The sequence below is a fragment of the Salmo salar genome, unplaced genomic scaffold (assembly GCF_905237065.1).
Source record: "Salmo salar unplaced genomic scaffold, Ssal_v3.1, whole genome shotgun sequence".
Taxonomy (NCBI): domain Eukaryota; kingdom Metazoa; phylum Chordata; class Actinopteri; order Salmoniformes; family Salmonidae; genus Salmo; species Salmo salar.
This window is the reverse complement of record NW_025550633.1, coordinates 9,571-37,286: the sequence shown is the minus strand read 5'-3', so window position 1 is coordinate 37,286 and position 27,716 is coordinate 9,571. Positions and strand designations below refer to the sequence as shown.

At 44.7% G+C, this 27,716-nt stretch overlaps 1 protein-coding gene and 1 pseudogene across 1 annotated transcript; one reads left to right on the top strand and one right to left on the bottom strand.

Moving 5' to 3' along the window:
- Window positions 1-3,798: 3,798 nt before the first annotated feature.
- On the bottom strand, window positions 3,799-5,594 carry kctd16a (potassium channel tetramerization domain containing 16a). The gene has a single exon (XM_045713901.1). The coding sequence runs from the start codon at window positions 4,908-4,910 to the stop codon at window positions 4,077-4,079; it is 834 nt and encodes a 277-aa protein (XP_045569857.1). The 5' UTR covers window positions 4,911-5,594; the 3' UTR covers window positions 3,799-4,076.
- Window positions 5,595-17,201: 11,607 nt separating this feature from the next.
- Window positions 17,202-26,263, top strand: LOC123739584 (glucocorticoid receptor-like; annotated as a pseudogene).
- Window positions 26,264-27,716: the final 1,453 nt, after the last annotated feature.

Below are 27,716 nucleotides of genomic sequence, written 5' to 3'. Positions count from 1 at the left end.
ACTACAATAACAAATAACCCCTTATACTAGTCAGGACGTGACACATTGACAAAGTAAAGTATGTCTCTGTCCACCTCCAGTACATACTCAAAGGTTAACTTCATTTTGGGTCAGTCACAGTGGCCAGGTATTCTGCCACTGTGTACTCTCTGTTTAGGGCCAAATAGCATTCTAGTTTGCTCTGTTTTTTTGTAAATTCTTTCCAATGTGTCAAGTAATTATCTGTTTGTTTTCTCATGATTTGGTTGGGTCTAATCTGTCCTGGGGCTCTGTGGTGTCTGTTTGTGTTTGTGAACAGAGCCCCAGAACCAGCTTTATCTCTCTCTCCCTCTGCCTCTGCCCCTGTCTCTTTATTTTTCCCCCTCTCCCCTTCTCCCCATCACTCTCTCTTTCTCTGTCTGTCTCCTCTCCTTCTGACCTAGTCTTCATCCCTCTGCCTCATCCATCTCCTTCACAGTATCTTTTTCCTCCCTCCCTCCCTTCTCCCTCTCTCTCCCTTTTCTCTCCCTCCCTCCCTTCTCTCTCTCTCTCTCTCTCTCTCTCTCTCTCTCTTTCCCTCCCTCTCATCTCTCTCTTTCTATCTCTCCCCTCATCTCTCTCTCTCCCCTTCTCTCATTCTCTCTCCTCTCTCTCCCTCCCTTTCTTCTCTCCCTCCCTCCCTCCCTCCCTCTCTCTCTCCTCTCTCCCTCCCTCCCTTCTCTCTCTCCCACCCTCCCTTCTCTCTCTCCCTCTCTCTTCCTTCCCTCTCTCTCCCTCCCTCCCTTCTCTCATTCTCTCTCTCTTCCTCTCTCCATTCTCTCTCTCTCTTCCTCTCAACCTTCTCTCGTTCTCTCTTCCTCTCTCCCCTTCCCTCTCCCTTCCTCTCCCTTCTCTCTCCCTCCGTCCCTTCTCTCTCCCTCCGTCCCTTCTCTCTCTCCCTCTGCCAGTCTCCTCTACTTCTGACCCAGTCTACCTCTCTCTCTCCTCGCTCTCTCCCTCTCCTCCTCTCCCTCTCTGTCCTTTCCCCTGTCCAGGAGAAGCGTCTGTCAGTGAGGCTACAGGTCGTCAGTGATCACCGTATGCCAAGTCTCCATTCTCCACAAGACTCCACAATGACTCAGTAAAAATGCCTCTAAAATTGGTGTTAGGAGGTCAACACCCACCTATTCTATTTTAATTATATTAACGACTCCATAGGCAAATCATTAGCCAACCATATGTCTTCCTTAGCTGCAGTTATTCCACCTCCCTAAAACCCTCCACCACATCAACCCTCAACCTTGACCTGCCAGCTGGATTTCACCCCCAAAAAATCCAACCCCCAATCTTGACCTGCCAGCTGGATTTCCTTCAGGAATCCGAGGGGAACCATTTGGAATTACGAACAAAGTGTCTTTTAATTGGCCATATGGTGCAACATCTCCCTCCTCTCTCCACACAGAGGAAGCAAGGGATGAGGAGAGAGAAAGCAAGGGATGAGGAGAGAGAAAGCAAGGGATGAGCCAGATTACTTATTAATGAAGGTAGGTAGGCAGTCGCTAGTGGCCAAACTTTCTTTCCTCCTTCAGCTAAATGGCACAACTGTCTGGTTTAGGTCTGGTTTAGACCAGGGAGGGTTTAGACCAGGGAGGGTTTAGACCAGGGAGGGTTTAGACCAGAAAGGGTTTAGACCAGAAAGGGTATAGACCAGAAAGGGTATAGACCAGGCAGGGTTTAGACCAGGCAGGGTTTAGACCAGGCAGGGTTTAGACCAGGCAGGGTTTAGACCAGGCAGGGTTTAGACCAGGCAGGGTATAGACCAGGGAGGGTATAGACCAGGGAGGGTATAGACCAGGGAGGGTATAGACCAGGGAGGGTATAGACCAGGGAGGGTATAGACCAGGCAGGGTATAGACCAGGGAGGGTATACTCCAGGGAGGGTTTAGTCCAGGGAGGGTATAGACCAGGGAGGGTATAGACCAGGGAGGGAATGAATGTGAAAGGATGTTGGCTGGTGTAGCACACACACACTGTGACACACACACATACACACACAAACAGTGACACAAACACACACACACACACACTGTGACACACACACACACTGTGACACACACACATACACACACAAACAGTGACACAAACACACACTGTGACTAATGTCACATTCAAAACAACTGGGAGACTGGAAACTAACTCTGACTGGGAAAAATGGATTTGAACGGTCATCCAACTGGGAACTCTGGCCTCTTTCTACAACTCTGACTTTCCCACCTGAAGATCACTGACATCAGGATTTGACCTCGTATTTTTCAGTTCCCAGTTGTCTTGAACACAGCAACACACACACACTATAACACACACACTGTGACATACACACACACTGTCAAAGTGGTATACAGAATATAAATTATGTTGGTCGATGCAGTGGTAACGTTACTATTTTATTCATGATATAGCCCTACCTCCTCTATACTGACAGCATGAGGTGTGTGTGTGTGGGGGGGGCACTTACACTGAGGGTACAAAACATTAAGAACACCTGCTCTTTCCATGACATAGCTTTCACCTGGATTCACCTGGTTAGTCTATGAGCCCTTATTGATGTCACCTGTTAAATCCACTTCTATCAGTGTAGATGAAGGGGAGAAAACCGATTAAAAAGGATTGTTAAGCCTTGAGACATGGATTGTGCATGTGTGCCATTCAGAGGGTGAATGGGCAAGACAAAATATTTAAGTGCCTTTGAACGGGGTATGGTAAAAGGTGCCAGGCACACCAGTTTGAGTGTGTCAAGAACTGCACCGCTGCTGGGTTTTTCACGCTCAACAGTTTCCCATGTGTATCATGAATGGTCCACTACCCAGAGGACATCCAGCCAATGGCAGGCCAGTGGTCGAAAATGGGTCATTGATGAAAGAGGACAGAGGAGGCTGACACGATGGGCTACAGTTAGTCAATTGACAATCTAGTACAACATCACCATAAAAGAATGCACAACTCATCGTACCTTGACATTAATGGGGTATGGCAGCCGACGACCTTGCAGACTTCCCCTTCTTTCGGCAAAAAAATAGAAAATGGGCTAAAGAACAAACACTGGAGAATTTGAGAAATATTTGCCTGGTCTGATGAATCCCAGTTCCTGCTGTTTCACGCTGATGGGAGGACTAGGGTATGGAGGAAACTGTTTCACGCTGATGGGAGGACTAGGGTATGGAGGAAACTGTTTCACGCTGATGGGAGGACTAGGGTATGGAGGAAACTGTTTCACGCTGATGGGAGGACTAGGGTATGGAGGAAACTGTTTCACGCTGATGGGAGGACTAGGGTATGGAGGAAACTGTTTCACGCTGATGGGAGGACTAGGGTATGGAGGAAACTGTTTCACGCTGATGGGAGGACTAGGGTATGGAGGAAACTGTTTCACGCTGATGGGAGGACTAGGGTATGGAGGAAACCACATGAGTACATGCAGCCATCATTCCGCGTGTCGACACTACAGGCTGGTGATGGTGGTGTGATGGTGTGGGGTGTGTTTTCATGGCACACATTGGGCCTTTTGATAAAAGTGGAGCAAAGTTTGAATGCCACAGGATATCTGAACATCACTGCCAATCAGGTGCATCCCTTCATGGCAGCAATGTATCATCTGGATATTGAGCATCCGTGGGATGAGATGGAACAAGCTAGTCATAGTAGAGATCCCCTCCCAGACAACTTAACACAACTGTGGGAAGCATTGGAATCAACATGGGCCAGCATCCCTGTGGAACGCTTTCAACATCCATTCCCTGACAAATGGAAGCTGTTCTGAGGGCAAAGGGGGTGCAATTCAATACTAGGAAGATGTTCCTAATGTTTTGTCCACTCAGTGTATATAATCACTAAGTTGAAAAGCTATTTAAAACCAGGTGCAGGGATGATAGCAAAGGGAACCATATAGGCCTAAGACAACTATATGTCTCCTAGTGAGTCTGTCAGACATCCGTAGTCTAACATACTTAACTATTCCCTTTACTAAATCCACTTAAACAATTGATTGTGACATGGCGTCAACCAGTGGCCTAACCTAAAGGGCATTATTAAAGAAGGTTTATAGTGTTTTATGTGGAAAATCACTTACGGTAGAAGACGTACTGCGTGAAGTTGGACCAGACTTTCTCGGGTGCGTAATGGCTGATGGAAGAGGCGGTGAGCGACGAGTTACAGGCGACGATGTGGAACCCGCTCTCCGACAACATGTCAAAGGCCCGCTCCAGGTGACGGAACCGGAGGAAGAACCGGGAGGTGTACCTGTCCGCTGGCCTGTCCGCGTCTCGGCTCTCATTCAGGGTGTTTCCAAACACCTCTTTGGCGAGGCCGATTCTTCCACTGATGAAGATTCTGGGTACTGCTTTTTGGGATTTGGGGTCAATCTGACTGTCCTTGCCTCCCGGTGCCGCACACGTGCCTTTGAAACCGACGGTTATGTATCCATACCTCCGGTCCAGAGAGTAGGAGGAATATATCCTCTGGTCGCTGCCTAGCGACGCGTCGTCGAAATCACTGTGAAAAGGGTCGTCCTGAAACTGTTTCGATTCCTCGGACGCCAACAGTTTGACCAGTTTGGGGAGTTCAAAGTATTCCGCTTCCCGTTTTAACCTCCCTTTCTCTGGGAAGTGGTCCGGTAGAACGACCTGCTTATCTCTCAGATAATCCAATACATATCGGAACAGAAAACCATCTCTGTCGATAAAATAACGTCCCCGGAGGTCCCGTGCCAAATCATTCGAGGACCCCTTGGTGGAGAATAACCGTCCCAGTAAGGAATTGGGGATGCTTGTTAAAGTATGGAGACGAGTATAGTATACCTGACCTCCTACGTTTAGTTCAATAACATCAGACGCCGGGTTTTGCACCGACCCTGTTTCTTTACCCGGCTGGGTTTTACAATTCTCACTCAGTGCCATGTTTTTTTATTCATGCACAAAACCAAATCCCGGTCACCGTGAGGCGCGCAGATGTTTCCGAAAAAGTTTTCAATCTATATGGGATGGAATAGCATGTCTTCTGTGTGCTCATTAGGTCGACATACCAAGGACACCGTTGACCACCATTTACAAACCTCCCCAACATTATTCAAGACAAGTCCTGTAAAAAAAAAAACTCGGGTGCCTCAGTTAAGCCGCGCGTGAAATGCCTGCCGATCGTGCATGTCTTCTGTTGAATGAAATCGATCAGCGCATCCAATGCATGCATCATTTTACACACGTCCATTGCTATGTCCTATTGCTGTGAGTCCATTGATATAATCCTACAGTGAAATCAAAGTGAAATCACCATTATTCCATCATTAATTGAACAAATGATTCAATACCTCTGCACCTCAGTCCGTTCTGGATAAAAATGTCAAACTTCTGTAATTCTGCAAGGCAAGCTCCTGTCCTTGTTTTTTTTTTTACGGTCCAATGTAACTTCATCTGCCCGAAGCAACTGCACGTTCGCTGTTCACGGAGACCGTGCTGAAATTGCCATGCGCGTGCAGTTATTTTCTTAAAGTGAAGATGGGAATCTGGACGCCAGTGAAGCGCGCTCCCATCTCCCCGTCTCCAAACTGCTGTGCAGAGAGGAGAACAGAAGTAACGGCCAGGCTGGCACCGGAGTGAAGACGGTTAACATGAGGATTCTCCAGCGGTGCCCGGGGGAACACATCATGGGGAGTAACGTCTTACATCATTATCTTAAAGGAAAATGACATTTGAAAACGTGTGACGTAGAGTAGCTTAACCTACATTCGGAAAATAGATGAACATTCTGCAAAGTAGCCTAATAGGCGATGATAACATGTGACGTTGAATTTTATTAGGGGATTTTGCATTTGCTTAAACTTACCAGGTGAATAATTAAAAACCGTTAATTATATTATTTGCTAAAAGAAAATACCCACACAATAAGTTTCTTTGCTCCCCATTATTTATCTATGTTAATTGATAATGTCTTAATGTCAATCACTAGATATTATTCCACGTTGTGACGTTGAGCTGCCCTATGGGGTTACAGTGATTGGACTGGGTGAGTGGGCGTCACTTCAGCACCATGGACAGGTATCGTTCCGCCATTGGAATGAGTGCGCAGCGAAGTCTGCACATGCGAAGGCTTTCAATCCATGATGGTGGCAGTGCACGAATACTTAGGTCCACTTGTCACAGTAATTATCTTTAAATAGCTCATATGTTGCAATGTATGTCGGCCTTTTCCAACATATTATCTTGTTTGCTCTTTTAGGGCTGGCTTGGATGAGCCAAATACACTGAGAATACCACACATTAGGAACACCTTCCTAATATTGAGTTGCACCCCTCCCCTTTGCCCTCAGAACAGCCTCAATTCGTCGGGGCATGGACTCTATAAGGTGTTGAAAGCATTTCACAGGGGATGCTGGCTCATGTTGACCCCAATGCTTCCCACAGTTGTGTCAAGTTGGCTGGATGTCCTTTGGGTGGTGGACCATTCTTGATACACATGGGAAACTGTTGAGCATGAAAAACCCAGCAGTGTTGCAGTTCCTGGCACCTACTACCGTACCCCGTTCAAAGGCACTAAAATATTGTGTATTTTTCATTCACCCTCTGAATGGCACACATACACAATCCATGTCTCAATTCTTTCAAGGCTTAAAAATCCTTCTTTAACCTGTCTCCTCCTCTTCATCTACATTGGTTGATGTGGATTTAACAGGTGACATCAATAAGGGATCATAGCTTTCACCTGGATTCACCTGGTCAGTCTATGTCATGGAAAGAGCATGTGTTAAAAAACCTCTACAGGATCGGTGTGTTTAGTAGGCTTGTACTCTTCAGTAGGCCTATTCTCTTCAGTAGGCCTATTCTCTTCAGTAGGCCTATTCTCTTCAGTAGGCCTATTCTCTTCAGTAGGCCTATTCTCTTCAGTAGGCCTATTCTCTTCAGTAGACCTGTACTCTTTAGTAGGCCTATACTCTTCAGTAGGCCTATTCTCTTCAGTAGGCCTATACTCTTCAGTAGGCCTATTCTCTTCAGTAGGCTATTCTCTTCAGTAGGCCTATTCTCTTTAGTAGGCCTGTACTCTTCAGTAGGCCAATACTCTTCAGTAGGCCTGTACTCTTCAGTAGGCCTGTACGCTTCAGTAGGCCTATTCTTTTCAGTAGGCCTATTCTCTTCAGTAGGCCTATACTCTTCAGTAGGCCTATACTCTTCAGTAGGCCTATTCTCTTCAGTAGGCCTATTCTCTTCAGTAGGCTATTCTTTTCAGTAGGCCTATTCTCTTCAGTAGGCCTATTCTCTTTAGTAGGCTATTCTTTTCAGTAGGCCTATTCTCTTCAGTAGGCCTATTATCTTTAGTAGGCTATTCTTTTCGGTAGGCCTATTCTCTTTAGTAGGCTATTCTTTTCAGTAGGCCTATACTCTTTAGTAGGCTATTCTTTTCAGTAGGCCTATTCTCTTCAGTAGGCCTATTCTCTTTAGTAGGCTATTCTTTTCAGTAGGCCTATTCTTTTCAGTAGACCTATTCTCTTCAGTAGGCCTATTCTCTTTAGTAGGCTATTCTTTTCAGTAGACCTATTCTTTTCAGTAGGCCTATTCTCTTTAGTAGGCTATTCTTTTCAGTAGGCCTGTACTCTTCAGTAGGACTATACTCTTTAGTAGGCTATACGCTTCAGTAGGCCTATACGCTTCAGTAGGCCTGTACTCTTCAGTAGGCCTATACTCTTTAATAGGCTATTCTTTTCAGTAGGCCTATACTCTTCAGTAGGCCTATACTCTTCAATAGGCTATTCTTTTCAGTAGGCCTATACTCTTCAGTAGGCCTATACTCTTTAATAGGCTATTCTCTTCAGTAGGCCTGTACTCTTCAGTAGGCCTATACTCTTTAATAGGCTATTCTCTTCAGTAGTCCTGTACTCTTCAGTAGGCCTATACTCTTCAGTAGGCCTATACGCTTCAGTAGGCCTGTACTCTTCAGTAGGCCTATACTCTTCAGTAGGCTATTCTCTTCAGTAGGCCTATACTCTTCAGTAGGCCTATACTCTTTAATAGGCTATTCTTTTCAGTAGGCCTATACTCTTCAGTAGGCCTATACTCTTTAATAGGCTATTCTCTTCAGTAGGCCTGTACTCTTCAGTAGGCCTATACTCTTTAATAGGCTATTCTCTTCAGTAGGCCTGTACCCTTCAGTAGGCCTATACTCTTCAGTAGGCCTATACTCTTCAGTAGGCCTGTACTCTTCAGTAGGCCTGTACTCTTCAGTAGGCCTGTACTCTTCAGTAGGCTATTCTCTTCAGTAGGCCTATACCCTTCAGTAGGCCTATACTCTTCAGTAGGCCTGTACTCTTCAGTAGGCCTGTACTCTTCAGTAGGCCTATACTCTTCAGTAGGCTATTCTTTTCAGTAGGCTATTCTTTTCAGTAGGCTATTCTTTTCAGTAGGCCTATACTCTTCAGTAGGCCTATTCTCTTCAGTAGGCCTATTCTCTTCAGTAGGCCTATTCTCTTCAGTAGGCTATTCTTTTCAGTAGGCTATTCTTTTCAGTAGGCCTATACTCTTCAGTAGGCCTATACTCTTCAGTAGGCCTGTACTCTTCAGTAGGCCTATACTCTTCAGTAGGCTATTCTTTTCAGTAGGCTATTCTTTTCAGTAGGCCTATTCTCTTTAGACTCTTTTTCTTATTTTGGAAGAAAAACAGTGAAAGACTAAATCCTTTGAAGTTATCAAAACTCTTCATTCCTGTAGTATACAGAATGGTGTCGTCTGCGTAGAGGTGGATCAAAGAATCACCAGCATATAAACTCTTCATCCCTGTGCTCTCTGCTAGGACACTGGTGGTTTGACTCAGCGTGGAGTGATCTCTGCTAGGACATTGGTGGTTTGAGTCAGCGTGGAGTGATCTCTGCTAGGACATTGGTGGTTTGAGTCAGCGTGGAGTGATCTCTGATAGGACACTGGTGGTTTGACTCAGCGTGGAGTGATCTCTGCTAGGACATTGGTGGTTTGAGTCAGCGTGGAGTGATCTCTGATAGGACACTGGTGGTTTGACTCAGCGTGGAGTGATCTCTGATAGGACACTGGTGGTTTGAGTCAGCGTGGAGTGATCTCTGATAGGACATTGGTGGTTTGAGTCAGCGTGGAGTGATCTCTGATAGGACATTGGTGGTTTGAGTCAGCGTGGAGTGATCTCTGATAGGACATTGGTGGTTTGAGTCAGCGTGGAGTGATCTCTGATAGGACTCTGGTGGTTTGAGTCAGCGTGGAGTGATCTCTGATAGGACATTGGTGGTTTGAGTCAGCGTGGAGCGATCTCTGATAGGACATTGGTGGTTTGAGTCAGCGTGGAGTGATGTCTGATAGGACACTGGTGGTTTGAGTCAGCGTGGAGTGATCTCTGATAGGACACTGGTGGTTTGAGTCAGCGTGGAGTGATCTCTGATAGGACACTGGTGGTTTGAGTCAGCGTGGAGTGATCTCTGATAGGACACTGGTGGTTTGAGTCAGCATGGAGTGATCTCTGATAGGACATTGGTGGTTTGAGTCAGCGTGGAGTGATGTCTGATAGGACACTGGTGGTTTGAGTCAGCGTGGAGTGATCTCTGATAGGACATTGGTGGTTTGACTCAGCGTGGAGTGATCTCTGATAGGACATTGGTGGTTTGACTCAGCGTGGAGTGATCTCTGATAGGACATTGGTGGTTTGAGTCAGCGTGGAGTGATCTCTGATAGGACATTGGTGGTTTGCATCAGCGTGGAGTGATCTCTGATAGGACATTGGTGGTTTGACTCAGCGTGGAGTGATCTCTGATAGGACATTTGTGGTTTGAGTCAGCGTGGAGTGATCTCTGATAGGACATTGGTGGTTTGAGTCAGCGTGGAGTGATCTCTGATAGGACATTGGTGGTTTGAGTCAGCGTGGAGTGATCTCTGATAGGACATTGGTGGTTTGACTCAGCGTGGAGTGATCTCTGATAGGACATTGGTGGTTTGAGTCAGCGTGGCGTGATCTCTGATAGGACATTGGTGGTTTGAGTCAGCGTGGAGTGATCTCTGATAGGACATTGGTGGTTTGAGTCAGCGTGGAGTGATCTCTGATAGGACATTGGTGGTTTGAGTCAGCGTGGAGTGATCTCTGATAGGACATTGGTGGTTTGACTCAGCGTGGAGTGATCTCTGATAGGACATTTGTGGTTTGAGTCAGCATGGAGTGATCTCTGATAGGACATTTGTGGTTTGAGTCAGCGTGGAGTGATCTCTAATAGGACATTGGTGGTTTGAGTCAGCGTGGAGTGATCTCTGATAGGACATTGATGGTTTGAGTCAGCGTGGAGTGATCTCTGATAGGACATTGGTGGTTTGAGTCAGCGTGGCGTGATCTCTGATAGGACATTGGTGGTTTGAGTCAGCGTGGAGTGATCTCTGATAGGACATTGGTGGTTTGAGTCAGCGTGGAGTGATCTCTGATAGGACATTGGTGGTTTGAGTCAGCGTGGAGTGATCTCTGATAGGACATTTGTGGTTTGAGTCAGCGTGGAGTGATCTCTGATAGGACATTTGTGGTTTGAGTCAGCGTGGAGTGATCTCTAATAGGACATTGGTGGTTTGAGTCAGCGTGGAGTGATCTCTGATAGGACATTGATGGTTTGAGTCAGCGTGGAGTGATCTCTGATAGGACATTGGTGGTTTGAGTCAGCGTGGCGTGATCTCTGATAGGACATTGGTGGTTTGAGTCAGCGTGGAGTGATCTCTGATAGGACATTGGTGGTTTGAGTCAGCGTGGCGTGATCTCTGATAGGACATTGGTGGTTTGAGTCAGCGTGGAGTGATCTCTGATAGGACATTGGTGGTTTGAGTCAGCGTGGAGTGATTTTCTCCCTGACTGGTGGATCATTTCACCGAGTCAAATTCCTGTACATTCAGATGTATGTGGCGGATAAAGGTGATTCAGACTCTGGGATGTGAGAAGCCAACCCTGGTCATGCTTTACCCTGCATAATAATTCACTGTTTAGTGCTGAAGAGGGGTTGCTAAGCAGCCACATGGGGAGACCAGCTTCAGTGAGTGGGATTCAAACAGAAGGGATTGAAAGCTGTGTGCCACTGCTGTTGCTGATTCTTCAGCCAGAGTTTTTTTTTTCATTTTAATGTGAGATTTTCCACTGCTATACTTTCATATTTATAATACTCTCTCTCTCCTTCTCTCTCTCTGTTCAGGTTGGTGCAACACTACCCGTTTCAGATTTAGGAGGGGTTGAATTTCATGCCAGCTCAGCATGAATGGTATAAGACAATATGAGTCTCCAGCTGAGAGTGATGTTAGCCATTCTAGAAGTTCCATCATGTAACATAACTCTATCATGTGGAATAGTTGAAAGCTCCTGTTGTTGAAATCTTTGGTTAAATATCACTGACTGGAAAAGCCAACAATGGCCTCCAAACAACAAAGTGTTAAGGAATGTGGTAAAAAAAATGACTTAAACTAACAAATAAGTCAGACATATTTAGAGTAAGTACATAAACATATTTTTTGGTGGATTCACTTGAATTCCAGACCCTGTATCTCTAAGACAAATCACATCTAATGTTATTGCCAGTATCTCTACTATCGCATCTCATCTAATCTCTTCTAATCTCTCATATCCTCTCATCTCCTCTCTAAATTGAGTCTTGGTGGTGAGTTGGTAAGGCAGTTTAGCAGCCTGGCAGTCTCTCTCATATTATCTAGGCAATAATACAACAGCTTGCTGAAGCCCAAACACTTCAGTCGCTGGCTATATGGGTTATTATCTCTATCCACACAGCATTACACTGACCTACATTCTATCTCTTCTCTTGCATGCCACTCATACACTAATTTCCCTTCGAGAGAGAGAGGAGAGAGAGAGAGGGAAGAGGGAGAGAGAGACATTTATGTGAATCTGCATATAGTGAGAAATTACATGGATTTTTTTTTTTTCTTTGCAGTTTAAAATTAGATTAGTAAACTGTATGTAATGTAATATTCTTCCTCTTTGGTGGTGAGGCCTCATTGCTCCACAGGAAGCCAATGGAAGCCAATGTGAAATATCTACTATCACTTAGAAATGTCCCTGTTTGGATGAAGAGAGATATTCTGTGTTTTTGTTTTCACCCATGTAATCTTTACACCAATAATAAATACTTGTTTTCCCAAATAGCCTACTATGGAATCAAATTAGACTATGGCTTCAATTATCCAACTGTCACAGTGTTCCACTGCTAATAGGTCCCATATAATTAGGTCTTCCTCAACAATTATGTATTGTGTCAGGCACAATGGCTTGTGACCATGGGTAACTAACTGTGTGCTGAGTTTATAATGCGTTGAAGAGCAGTGTAGGTGTAACAGTATAGCTTCCGTCCCTCTCCTCGCCCCAACCTGGGCTTGAACCAGGGACCCTCTGCACACATCAATAACTGACGGCCACGAAGCATCGTTCCACAAAAGCCGCGGCCCTTGCAGAGTAAGGGGAACAACTACTTCACGGTCTCAGAGCGAGTGACGTCACCCGATTGAAACGCTATTAGTGCGCACCATAGCTAACTAACTAGCCATTTCACATCGGTCACAAAATGTCTAAACCCAGAAGCGCAACATCTCGAGACTTCCCGGAAACGCTTGCAAAACAGACCAAGCAGAAACGTCCGGGGTTTGAGAAGTCAAAGAGAGAAGTGAATAAAAATCTTCCTTAGTTTTTAATTTTCTCAACATCTAAAGGCACAAACTAGATTCGAACCAATGTCTTATCGACATGTTTTTACTCCCAATCTTGTGAAAGTGACAAACTGACACGTTTTCATTTTCGTCAAAAACGAGTTTATATTGAAGGAGTGCCTTTGATTTGACGGAATGCACATGCGCAGTTCGGCGCGAGACGACTGTTCACCCGATGACGTGTGTTTAGTTTAGATAGCCAAAGTCGCCGTGGCATCGCCTACAAGCGTGCAGTCAGAAACCGCTTCTCCGATAGAAATCCCCTATCTCCAAACTGTACTGTCTTTGCTACAGTATTCAATTGATCTCATACACGATGAACAGTACCAAGGTCAGCCACTAGATGGGAGTGTTCAGTAGGGAATGGAGCATTACAGAACTGTGGAATGGAGTGGGAAGGAGAGGAGATAACTTCACAACAGCTAAAATAATTAACCCTATTCATGCGTCTTGTGGGTTGGCATTGCACTGTGAAGGTGTCGTTAGCTGCAATGACAACAATGCAGATGCATATTTCAGATGCAAATGAATAATAAAAATGTGATACAGATCTGTCTGTGTGTGTATAAATGAGGACAAATTGTTGATTTGAGTATTCGGTCAGGACTCAGGAAGAACTGTTGACAACATTGACGTGGCACCCTCATTCATAATCAGGGCTGGATGACTCCCTGAATAACTCTCATCAGAGTCACGTTGAGTCATCAGCGCTGTTTGGTGCGAAGGTAAGACATTGACCTTCGAGCTCCCGAGTGGCGCAGTGGTCTAATGCACTGTGTCTCAGTGCTAGAGGCGTCACTACAGACACCCTGGTTTGAATTCAACCAGCCGTGAGTGGGAGTCCCATAGTGCGGCGCACAATTGGCCCAGTGTCATCTGGGTTTGGCCGGTGTAGGCCGTCATTGTAAATAGGAATTTGTTCTTAACTGACTTGCCTAGATAAATAAAAAAAAGTTTGTTTAACCTCTATTTAACTAGGTTAGTGCAAATGTGTTAACATCACGCCAAACAGTGCTGGTATGAAGCATCAGCACTAGAGACAAACCATTGGGAACAAACATCTGGACCTTGTCTGATGCAACAACAAAAGTCTGACATCCTGCAAAACATGTATGTGATTGTAGGAAACAAATACGAGCTTACGCCTACATCATTTGTAGATATTACTCATTCAAAATATTTTGTTCTCAACTTTAATTTCATCAAGAGTTGTAGGTACATTTTCAATGATTAACCCATTTGTACAAGTCCTGTTCGATTTATATGTGGCATTAACCTTGAAGACTGATTGCTTTTAGATACAAATGTTTTATGGTTTCACAGCCTACAGCCAGGCCACTTAATCAAAGTGTACTACTTCTCCAACCCTATTCACAGTGCTGTGTCTTGTGGACTCCTGATGTGTGCATGTTTCTGCAGGTGAGAACAAGGCAAGGGACGAGGCATGTAAAATCACTCCAAACAAAAATACATATGCTAGTACAACTAATGGTAGTTACATTCAAATGGGATGGGATGGGACGAGCTGGTACATTCAAATGGGATGGGATGGGACGAGCTGGTACATTCAAATGGGATGGGATGGGACGAGCTGGTACATTCAAATGGGGCGGGATGGGACGAGCTCGTACATTCAAATGGGATGGGATGAGCTGGTACATTCAAATGGGGGTGGGATGGGATGGGACGAGCTGGTACATTCAAATGGGGTGGGATGGGATGGGACGAGCTGGTACATTCAAATGGAATGGGATGGGACGAGCTGGTACATTCAAATGGGGTGGGATGGGACGAGTTGGTACATTCAAATGGGGTGGGATGGGACGAGCTGGTACATTCAAATGGGGTGGGATGGGACGAGCTGGTACATTCAAATGGGGTGGGGTGGGATGGGACGAGCTGGTACATTCAAATGGGGTGGGATGGGATGGGACAAGTTGGTACATTCAAATGGGGTGGGATGGGATGGGACGAGCTGGTACATTCAAATGGGGTGGGATGTGATGGGACGAGCTGTTACATTCAAATGGGGTGGGATGGGATGGGACGAGCTGGTACATTCAAATGGGATGGGATGGGACGAGCTGGTACATTCAAATGGGGTGGGATGGGATGGGACGAGCTGGTACATTGAAATGGGGTGGGATGGGACGAGTTGGTACATTCAAATGGGGTGGGATGGGACGGGTTGGTACATTCAAATGGGGTGGGATGGGACGAGCTGGTACATTCAAATGGGGTAGGATGGGACGAGCTGGTACATTCAAATGGGGTGGGATGGGATGGGACGAGCTGGTACATTCAAATGGGGGTGGGATGGGACAAGCTGGTACATTCAAATGGGGTGGGATGGGATGGGACGAGTTGGTACATTCAAATGGGATGGGATGGGACGAGCTGGTACATTCAAATGGGGAGGGATGGGACGAGCTGTTACATTCAAATGGGATGGGATGGGACGAGCTGGTACATTCAAATGGGGTGGGATGGGACGACCTGGTACATTCAAATGGGGTGGGATGGGACGAGCTGGTACATTCAAATGTGATGCGTAGCGACATACAATACCTATGTACCAATAAGAATGTATGTAAACAGATATCTTCTTACCTCTTCATACACATATTAAATGTACATTCCAAACCAGGTTAAATGCAGTGGCCATGTTTAACCAGGGCTTATAGATCCCAATTCTTGGAATAATCATACAAATATATTTTCAGATCATTTTTTAAATTAGCAGTTTTGTCCTGTGCATTATTCTTACCTGGCTGACGATACCTCGTCAAGTTTCATACATAGCCTACGATTCGATATACCTCTGTCTAGCTGGCTACTATACGGCAGGTAGCCCAGTGGTTAGAGCGTTAGACCAGTAACCGAAAGGTTGCTAGATCGAATTCCCGAGCTGCAAAGGGGGGAAAAAATGTTGTTCCTCCCCTGAACAAGGCAGTTAACCCACTGCGCCCCAGTAGGCCGTCATTGTAAATAAGAATATACATCCAGGCTGCTATTGGCTAAATGCGACCTATGGCTATGCGTACCTACTGTAAGTGGAGGTGGAGCATCTAAGTTGCAGTATCTCGTATTCGCCAACAGGTTGCACTACATGTTGTAAACAGTGAGATCTCCATTTTGTATGTTTTTCCTAGAGGTTAGCGCCTACTTTCCTTTCGACTGTGAACAGCACAGCTAATTCCGTGCATTTCGGACGCAATTGGATACCTAACACATTTGAGTGGATTGGATGATCCGATCGATTACTTGCTTAATCGTGTCCTGATAGGATTTGCAAGGAGAACGCAATCAGATGTTTTCGTGTTTCTAGCCGGTTTGCAAGCAAAACAACACCAAACAAAAACAACCATGCATGGACTCACAACTACAAAACGCCTGAGGGGTAGGCAAACGATTTAGATGTATAGTATTTGAAGTCATATAATGTGCCATACATTAATTTGGAATTAATAACCAGAGATTGATTATGTTAGCCACTAGCTAGTTAGCGCAACATGTCTCTCAACGACATTTGGGGGGGACGCATTTGCAGGAGCTAACGTAGCTAGCTAACTAATGTGAGCTACTTAAATAGCTGGCTACGTAAATGTGCAGTTGCAAAATAGATGAACACGCGGGTTAATTAGTTAGGTTGCAGAAACACATTTCAATTAATACGCCGTAATGTTGTTTTTGTTGCTTTCAAATAATAAAGTAAAGCAAGGGAATAGTTAGCCACTTAGCAAGGTAGCTAATATCTAACCAGCAATGCGCTACCACCAAGGGCGAGCAGCAGGAGAATCCAGGTCAACTTCATAGAATTGCTCAATTTGTCAGCAATTATACACACATGAAGTGTGTGCAAATAAACTTAACACGTCACATGTGTAATGTCATTTTAACTAAATCATTTAAAAGTACATATTATTCATTCATTGAAACCATAATATTTGGACAGATGTTGATGATACAGCTAGCATAGTGGGTATAACTTGCCACGTGTGTAGTATGTTTGTCTTTCCACTTAGGCAGGTTTTTTTGATACATGTCCATATTAGCCTACACGTGGCAGACACCAATCTAGCGCCGCATCTGGGGTATATTCATTATGCCGATAATTTTTGCAACAGAAACAGGTTTACTCCAAATGGAAAACGTTTTGCAATGAAGTCTATTGAATAAATTCAGGTAGGTCACTCCCCGTTGGGCGCGGTTTGCTTATGTTAGGTACTTAAACTGTAAACGGTTTCCACTTCGAGATGTAATGAATACACTCTAGCATCCATGCTAATGACATTACCCACTCGGTCTTTCCACCTCTCTCTACCCAGGATCATAAGATGGATCAAGGAGGAGTGAAGAAGAGCAGGAGTGACAACAGCAGAGTTAAGCTGCATCTGAGCGAAACCCCCTCGGAGAGAACCCCTCTCACTGGTGCTCCCTGCAGTGCCATGTCCGTTGCCTTGGCAACCACCACCACCCAGTTCCTTCCATCCAGCCAGCTGATGCAACCAGGTGACGTGCCCAGCGGACTCAGTAACAGCCCCCCTCCCTCAGGTGAGGACCTCGCCTCAGCCTCCGTCCACGGCCTCCGTGGGCCTCTACCTGGAAGACCCAGAGCCTCCCACCACAAAGGTACTGCTACTTATTTGTTGTACTAACGCTCTAGCACTGGACTCTACCCCCACACCCACTGGACTCTACCCCCACACCCAATGGACTCTACCCCCACACCCCCTGGACTCTACCCCCACACCCCTGGACTCTACCCCCACACCCACTGGACTCTACCCCCACACCCACTGGACTCTACCCCACACCCACTGGACTCTACCCCCACACCCACTGGACTCTACCCCACACCCCCTGGACTCTACCCCACACCCACTGGACTCTACCCCCACACCCACTGGACTCTACCCCCACACCCACTGGACTCTACCCCACACCCACTGGACTCTACCCCCACACCCAATGGACTCTACCCCCACACCCACTGGACTCTACCCCCACACCCAATGGACTCTACCCCCACACCCCTGGACTCTACCCACACACTCACACACACTGGACGCTACCTACACACACACACACACACACACACACACACACACACACACACACACACTGGACTCTACGCACACACACACTGGACTCTACCTACACTAGACGCTACCACCACACACTGGATGCTACTTGCACACAGTCACACACACAGTACATTTTCCCACACACACGTAACATGCATACTGATGCTCCATACACTTTCACACTCACCACATACATTGCTGCTACTGTGTATTTTCTATCATGTTGCCTTGTCATTTTACAGTACATATACAATGCAAAGATACATCAATTACTTCAACTCTGTACAGGTACTACCTGTATGTAGCCATGTTATTACCTGGTACTCCCTGTATATAGTCATGTTATCACCTGGTACACGCTGTATATAGCCATCTTATTACCTGGTACTCCCTGTATATAGCCATGTTATTACCTGGTACTCCCTGTATATAGTCATGTTATTACCTGGTACTCCCTGTATATAGCCATGTTGTTACCTGGTACTCCCTGTATATATCCATGTTATTACCTGGTACTCCCTGTATATAGCCATGTTATTACCTGGTACTCCCTGTATATAGCCATGTTATTACCTGGTACTCCCTGTATGTAGCCATGTTGTTACCTGGTACTACCTGTATATAGCCATGTTGTTACTTGGTACTCCCTGTATATGGCCATGTTGTTACCTGGTACTACCTGTACATAGCCATGTTGTTACATGGTGCTCCCCTGTATATAGCCATGGTATTTTCTACTCCCTGTATATAGCCATGGTATTTTCTACTCCCTGTATATAGCCATGGTATTACCTGGTACTCCTGTATATAGCCATATTATTACCTGGTACTCCTGTATATAGCCATGTTATTACCTAGTACTCCCTGTATATAGCCATGTTATTACATGGTACTCCCTGTATATAGCCATGTTATTACCTGGTACTCCCTGTATATAGCCATGTTATTTTCTACTCCCTGTATATAGCCATGTTATTACCTGGTACTCCCTGTATATAGCCATGTTGTTACCTGGTACTCCCTGTATATAGCCATGTTGTTACCTGGTACTCCCTGTATATAGCCATGTTGTTACCTGGTACTCCCTGTATATAGCCATGTTGTTACCTGGTACTCCCTGTATATAGCCATGTTGTTACCTGGTACTCCCTGTATATAGCCATGTTGTTACCTGGTACTCCCTGTATATAGCCGTGATGTTACCTGGTACTCCCTGTGTATAGCCATGTTGTTTTCTACTCCCTGTATATAGCCATGTTATTGCTTGGTACTACCTGTACATAGCCATGTTATTACATGGTACTCCCTGTATATAGCCATGTTGTTACCTGGTACTCCCTGTATATAGCCATGTTGTTACCTGGTACTCCCTGTATATAGCCATGTTGTTACCTGGTACTCCCTGTATATAGCCATGTTGTTACCTGGTACTCCCTGTATATAGCCATGTTGTTACCTGGTACTCCCTGTATATAGCCATGTTGTTACCTGGTACTCCCTGTATATAGCCATGTTGTTACCTAGTACTCCCTGTATATAGCCATGGTATTTTCTACTCCCTGTATATAGCCATGTTATTACCTGGTACTCCCTGTATATATCCATGTTATTACCTGGTACTACCTGTATATAGCCATGTTATTACCTGGTACTCCCTGTATATAGTCATGTTATTACCTGGTACTCCCTGTATATAGCCATGTTGTTACCTGGTACTCCCTGTATATATCCATGTTATTACCTGGTACTCCCTGTATATAGCCATGTTATTACCTGGTACTCCCTGTATATAGCCATGTTATTACCTGGTACTCCCTGTATGTAGCCATGTTGTTACCTGGTACTACCTGTATATAGCCATGTTGTTACTTGGTACTCCCTGTATATGGCCATGTTGTTACCTGGTACTACCTGTACATAGCCATGTTGTTACATGGTGCTCCCTGTATATAGCCATGGTATTTTCTACTCCCTGTATATAGCCATGGTATTTTCTACTCCCTGTATATAGCCATGGTATTACCTGGTACTCCCTGTATATAGCCATATTATTACCTGGTACTCCCTGTATATAGCCATGTTATTACCTAGTACTCCCTGTATATAGCCATGTTATTACATGGTACTCCCTGTATATAGCCATGTTATTACCTGGTACTCCCTGTATATAGCCATGTTATTTTCTACTCCCTGTATATAGCCATGTTATTACCTGGTACTCCCTGTATATAGCCATGTTGTTACCTGGTACTCCCTGTATATAGCCATGTTGTTACCTGGTACTCCCTGTATATAGCCATGTTGTTACCTGGTACTCCCTGTATATAGCCATGTTGTTACCTGGTACTCCCTGTATATAGCCATGTTGTTACCTGGTACTCCCTGTATATAGCCATGTTGTTACCTGGTACTCCCTGTATATAGCCGTGATGTTACCTGGTACTCCCTGTGTATAGCCATGTTGTTTTCTACTCCCTGTATATAGCCATGTTATTGCTTGGTACTACCTGTACATAGCCATGTTATTACATGGTACTCCCTGTATATAGCCATGTTGTTACCTGGTACTCCCTGTATATAGCCATGTTGTTACCTGGTACTCCCTGTATATAGCCATGTTGTTACCTGGTACTCCCTGTATATAGCCATGTTGTTACCTGGTACTCCCTGTATATAGCCATGTTGTTACCTGGTACTCCCTGTATATAGCCATGTTGTTACCTGGTACTCCCTGTATATAGCCATGTTGTTACCTAGTACTCCCTGTATATAGCCATGGTATTTTCTACTCCCTGTATATAGCCATGTTATTACCTGGTACTCCCTGTATATATCCAAGTTATTACCTGGTACTACCTGTACATAGCCATGTTATTACATGGTGCTCCCTGTATATAGCCATGTTATTACATGGTGCTCCCTGTATATAGCCATGGTATTTTCTACTCCTTGTATATAGCCATGGTATTTTCTACTCCCTGTATATAACCATGTTGTTACCTGGTACTCCCTGTATATAGCCATGTTATTACCTGGTACTCCCTGTATATAGCCATGTTATTACCTGGTACTCCCTGTGTTTAGCCATGTTATTACCTGGTACTCCCTGTATATAGCCATGTTGTTACCTGGTACTCCCTGTATATAGCCATGTTATTACCTGGTACTCCCTGTATATAGCCATGTTATTACCTGGTACTCCCTGTATATAGCCATGTTATTACCTGGTACTCCCTGTATATAGCATGTTATTACCTGGTACTCCCTGTATATAGCATGTTATTACCTGGTACTCCCTGTATATAGCCATGTTGTTACCTGCTACTCCCTGTATATAGCCATGTTATTTTCTACTCCCTGTACATAGCCATGTTATTACCTGGTACTCCCTGTATATAGCCATGTTATTACCTGGTACTCCCTGTATATAGCCATGTTGTTACCTGGTACTCCCTGTGTATAGCCACGTTATTACCTGGTACTCCCTGTATATAGCCATGTTATTACCTGGTACTCCCTGTATATAGCCATGTTATTACCTGGTACTCCCTGTATATAGCCATGTTATTTTCTACTCCCTGTACATAGCCATGTTATTACCTGGTACTACCTGTACATAGCCATGTTATTACCTGGTACTCCCTGTATATAGCCATGTTATTACCTAGTACTCCCTGTACATAGCCATGTTATTACCTGGTACTCCCTGTATATAGCCATGTTATTTTCTACTCCCTGTATATAGCCATGTTATTACCTGGTACTCCCTGTATATAGCCATGTTGTTACCTGGTACTCCCTGTATATAGCCATGTTACCTGGTACTACCTGTACATAACCATGTTATTACCTTGTACTCCCTGTATATAGCCATGTTGTTACCTGGTACTCCCTGTACATAGCCATGTTATTACCTAGTACTCCCTGTATATAGCCATGGTATTTTTCTACTCCCTGTATATAACCATGTTGTTACCTGGTACTCCCTGTATATAGCCATGTTATTACCTGGTACTCCCTGTATATAGCCATGTTATTACCTGGTACTCCCTGTATATAGCCATGTTGTTACGTGGTACTCCCGGTTTATAGCCATGTTGTTACCTAGTACTCCCTGTACATAGCCATGTTATTACCTAGTACTCCCTGTATATAGCCATGTTATTTTCTACTCCCTGTATATAGCCATGTTATTACCTGGTACTCCCTGTATATAGCCATGTTGTTACCTGGTACTCCCTGTACATAGCCATGTTATTAGCTGGTACTCCCTGTACATAGCCATGTTATTAGCTGGTACTCCCTGTATATAGCCATGTTATTACATAGTACTCCCTGTATATAGCCATGGTATTTTCTACTCCCTGTATATAACCATGTTGTTACCTGGTACTCCCTGTATATAGCCATGTTGTTACCTGGTACTCCCTGTATATAGCCACGTTGTTACCTGGTACTCCCTGTATATAGCCAAGTTGTTACCTGGTACTCCCTGTATATAGCCACGTTGTCACCTGGTACTCCCTGTATATAGCCACGTTGTCACCTGGTACTCCCTGTATATAGCCACGTTGTTACCTGGTACTCCCTGTATATAGCCATGTTGTTACCTGGTACTCCCTGTATATAGCCATGTTGTTACCTGGTACTCCCTGTGTATAGCCATGTTGTTTTCTACTCCCTGTATATAGCCATGTTATTGCTTGGTACTACCTGTACATAGCCATGTTATTACATGGTACTCCCTGTATATAGCCATGTTGTTACCTGGTACTCCCTGTATATAGCCATGTTGTTACCTGGTACTCCCTGTATATAGCCATGTTGTTACCTGGTACTCCCTGTATATAGCCATGTTGTTACCTGGTACTCCCTGTATATAGCCATGTTGTTACCTGGTACACCCTGTATATAGCCAAGTTGTTACCTGGTACTCCCTGTATATAGCCACGTTGTCACCTGGTACTCCCTGTATATAGCCACGTTGTTACCTGGTACTCCCTGTATATAGCCACGTTGTTACCTGGTACTCCCTGTATATAGCCATGTTGTTACCTGGTACTCCCTGTATATAGCCATGTTGTTACCTGGTACTCCCTGTGTATAGCCATGTTGTTTTCTACTCCCTGTATATAGCCATGTTATTGCTTGGTACTACCTGTACATAGCCATGTTATTACATGGTACTCCCTGTATATAGCCATGTTGTTACCTGGTACTCCCTGTATATAGCCATGTTGTTACCTGGTACTCCCTGTATATAGCCATGTTGTTACCTGGTACTCCCTGTATATAGCCATGTTGTTACCTGGTACTCCCTGTATATAGCCATGTTGTTACCTGGTACTCCCTGTATATAGCCATGTTGTTACCTGGTACTCCCTGTATATAGCCATGTTGTTACCTGGTACTCCCTGTATATAGCCATGTTGTTACCTGGTACTCCCTGTATATAGCCATGTTGTTACCTGGTACTCCCTGTATATAGCCATGTTGTTACCTGGTACTCCCTGTATATAGCCATGTTGTTACCTGGTACTCCCTGTATATAGCCATGTTATTAACTAGTACTCCCTGTATATAGCCATGGTATTTTCTACTCCCTGTATATAGCCATGTTGTTACCTGGTACTCCCTGTAAATAGCCACGTTATTACCTGGTACTCCCTGTGTATAGCCATGGTATTTTCTACTCCCTGTATATAGCCATGTTGTTACCTGGTACTCCCTGTAAATAGCCACGTTATTACCTGGTACTCCCTGTGTACTCCCTGTGTATAGCCATGGTATTTTCTACTCCCTGTATATAGCCATGTTATTACATGGTACTCCCTGTATATATCCATGTTGTTACCTGGTACTCCCTGTATATAGCCATGTTGTTACCTTGTACTCCCTGTATATAGCCATGATGTTACCTGGTACTCCCTGTATATAGCCATGATGTTACCTGGTACTCCCTGTATATAGCCATGATGTTACCTGGTACTCCCTGTATATAGCCATGTTATTACCTGGTACTCCCTGTATATAGCCATGTTATTACCTGGTACTCCCTGTATATAGCCATGTTGTTACCTGGTACTCCTGTATATAGCCATGATGTTACCTGGTACTCCCTGTATATAGCCATGATGTTACCTGGTACTCCCTGTATATAGCCATGATGTTACCTGGTACTCCCTGTATATAGCCATGTTAATACATGGTACTCCCTGTATATATCCATGTTATTACCTGGTACTCCCTTTGTATAGCCATGTTATTACCTGGTACTCCCTGTATATAGCCATGATGTTACCTGGTACTCCCTGTATATAGCCATGATGTTACCTGGTACTCCCTGTATATAGCCATGATGTTACCTGGTACTCCCTGTATATAGCCATGTTAATACATGGTACTCCCTGTATATATCCATGTTATTACCTGGTACTCCCTTTGTATAGCCATGTTATTACCTGGTACTCCCTGTATATAGCCATGATGTTACCTGGTACTCCCTGTATATAGCCATGTTAATACATGGTACTCCCTGTATATATCCATGTTATTACCTGGTACTCCCTTTGTATAGCCATGTTATTACCTGGTACTCCCTGTATATAGCCATGATGTTACCTGGTACTCCCTGTATATAGCCATGATGTTACCTGGTACTCCCTGTATATAGCCGTGTTATTTTTACTCATTATTTTCATTCATTATTCACAACGTATTTTTTTTCTTGTCACTATTTCCATTTAAAAAATGTATCTTGTCTTTAATTCTGCATTGTTGGAAAAGGACCCGTAAGTCAGCATTTCACTGTTGTCTACAAAGCATGTGACAAATACAATTTGGGTTTGGGTCAATTATGTTTCAGTTCAGTAATGCAGGAATTATTTTCTCATTGAGAATCACTGGAATGTCAGGTTACTTGCTGAATTGACGGAATTAAATGTTTATTTTTTATTTTGTAATGATTTGACAAGCCAATTTCCCATCTGTTATTAATGAAGTATTTCTTCTTATCTAAGCTCCTGCCCCAACAGACTAACACGTCCCTGGGCCTTGGACTCTTCACCCTTGGGGATACCTACTCCCGCCTGGAAGACAGCATCGCTGACTTCCACCGCTCCTCACCCAGCATGGACTCTCTGATCGGGGGCTCAGACCCTAACCTGTTCCCCTTGTCCATGAGGACGGAGACAGACTTCTCCCGTGACCAGGACCTTATGGATATGGACCAGGAAGGGTACATTGGAAAAGACCAGAAACTGTTTAACGACAACACTCTGGATCTCCTCCAGGACTTTGAGCTGACAGGCTCCCCCTCAGACTTTTACGTAGGGGACGACGCCTTCCTCTCCTCCCCTGGCTGATGACACTCTCCTGGGGGATGAAAGCCAGGATCGTAGGGTCTCCATCTCCACCTCCAAGCCAGCTGCTACTACGACCAATAGTGGTGATTTTAGCGGTTCCAACACCACCACGTTGAATGGTAGCAATCTACTAACATGTCAGGATGAATCCAACTCCAGCACCCCTATGACAGGCAACTCCCCGACCCCCAACACCTTTCCCGTGGTGAAGCTCGAGAAGGAAGCTGGCTTCATTCAGCTGTGTACTCCAGGGTGATCAAACAGGAGAAGACTTCGGCCATTCGTAGCTACTCCTGCCGGATGAGTGGTAGTACCGGAGGCTCCACTTCCTCCTCCCCCTCCGAGCTGTCCAGCGCCAGCCCCATCTCCATCTGTGGGGTGAGCACCTCTGGAGGACAGAGCTACCACTTTGGAGTCAACAGCAGCATCAACACCACCTTGGCTTCCACTACCAGTGGAGCTTCTCCGCAGAAGGACCAGAAGCCCTCTGTGTTCAGCCTGTATCCTCCGCTGGTGACCGTAGGAGAGGTCTGGAACAACAGTAGCTATGGGGACGGAGCTTCTGGAATGCAAGGTCTCTCCAGCCCTATCTCCTCTTTCTCCAGCAGCTTTGCCAGGTAAGGAGAAGAATTGAAAGAATGTTGCTAATAAAAAGCAGTCCTGTAGTTGGTCTGGTGGTGGTGGTGGTCTGGCCAGCCTGCTGCGTTGCGAGAGTGAGGCTGGTCTAGAGTTGCAAAGGGTTGGAAACTTTCCGGTAAATTTCCAGAATTTTTCCATGGGAATTTTGGGAATTTTGCTTAAATTCATCAAAAAAGTTAGCTTATAACAGTGAACCTTTTTTTGTGAGATACACAAAGGGCAATTCTATATTTTGGTTAAACTATCCCCAATTCAATGTAATTGCAACCCTCTGCATGCACAGTGCATTCTTCCATCACATGTACAGCTGATTCTCAAGATCTTGCACACTAATGAGATGCTATTGAGCCCACACTACTACACAGTCTGAGCCAAGGACTACATGCTTTCTGGTAAGTTTTGATTACAATACTGGGAGGGGTGAATATGATTTTTTGTTCACTAGTAAATAGTAGCCTACTGCAAAGTGTGTTTAAATAATTTCTAACTTGTTAACAATTTCTGCTATTTAGTTTTTGCTACAATGTGGGTTTTAGCTTGCTTGAGCCTGCTAACTAAGGAGTGTTAATTCACCTGTTTTCATACATGTTTCATTTTAAAACATTTATCTTACAAAGGAGTTGTTTAATCTAACTGCTTAACTATTTATCTGCACATGGAATTGTATTACTATTTTTTACTATTTCTTTTTCTAATGTTTACAGGAAAATGCCACGGGCACTATCTGATGTGTGGAGACATTTCACTGCAGCTAATGTAGACGGAAAAGCTGTGTACATTTGCAAATACTGTGCCAAATCATATGTGAAGAATGCAACAAAGATGCAGAATCATCTGACCGTGCATAAAGTTCCCTCAGCGCTCACAAGTAACCTCTGACAAAAGTCCCTCTACTTCGATTCGAGGGGAAAATTATGAATCAGACACCTTATCGATAGCAGCAGCTCATGGTCCTCCTGGAATCAGAAGTTTTTTTGACTCAATGGAGGAATGTAGTCAGAGAAATGCTCATGAATGTCTTGCTTGAGCTGAGTATGCAACTGGTTCACCTCTGATGCTCACAGACAATGTGTATTGGAAGAGATTTCTGAATGTTCTTCACCCAGCAGACACCCCTCCAACCAGACATGCTTTATCTATTCATTTGCTGGATGCAGAGCTCAACAGAGTTCAAGTGAAGGTCAAGCAAATCATAGAGAAAGCAGAATGTATTGCAATCATCTCTGATGTTCGTGGGCAAGGAATAATTAATTACATAATTTCCACCCCTCAACCAGTATTCTACAAGAGCACAGACACAAGGGACAACAGACACACCGGTCTCTACATTGCAGATGAGCTGAAGGCAGTCATCAATGACCTTGGACCACAGAAGGTATTTGCACTGGTGAAAGACAATGCTGCGAACATGAAGGCTGCTTGGTCTAAAGTGGAGGAGTCCTACCCTCACAACACACCCATTGAGTCTGCTCCTCAAGGACATCATGGCACTGAAAACAATGGATACACTACAAGAGAGCCAAGGAAATGGTTAGGTATGTGAAGGGTCATCAAGTTATAGCAGCAATCTACCTCACCAAGCAAAGTGAGAAGAATAAGAGCACCACATTGAAGCTGCCCAGCAGCACCCGTTGGGGTGGTGTTGTCATCATGTTTGACAGTCTCCTGGAGGGGAAGGAGTCTCTCCAAGAGATGGCCATACCACAGTCTGCCTATTTATGGGCAGCCCCATCAAGAGGATCCTCCTGGATGATGTATTTTGGGAGAGAGTGGTAAGCAACCTGAAACGTATAGCAGTAGTCATTGCACAGATTGAGGGGAGACAATGCCATCCTGTCTGAGGTTCTGACTCTGCTTGCAGATGTAAGAGAACAAATCTGTACTGCCCTGCCCACTTCACTGTTGCTCCAAGCAGAGGAAACTGCAGTTCTGAA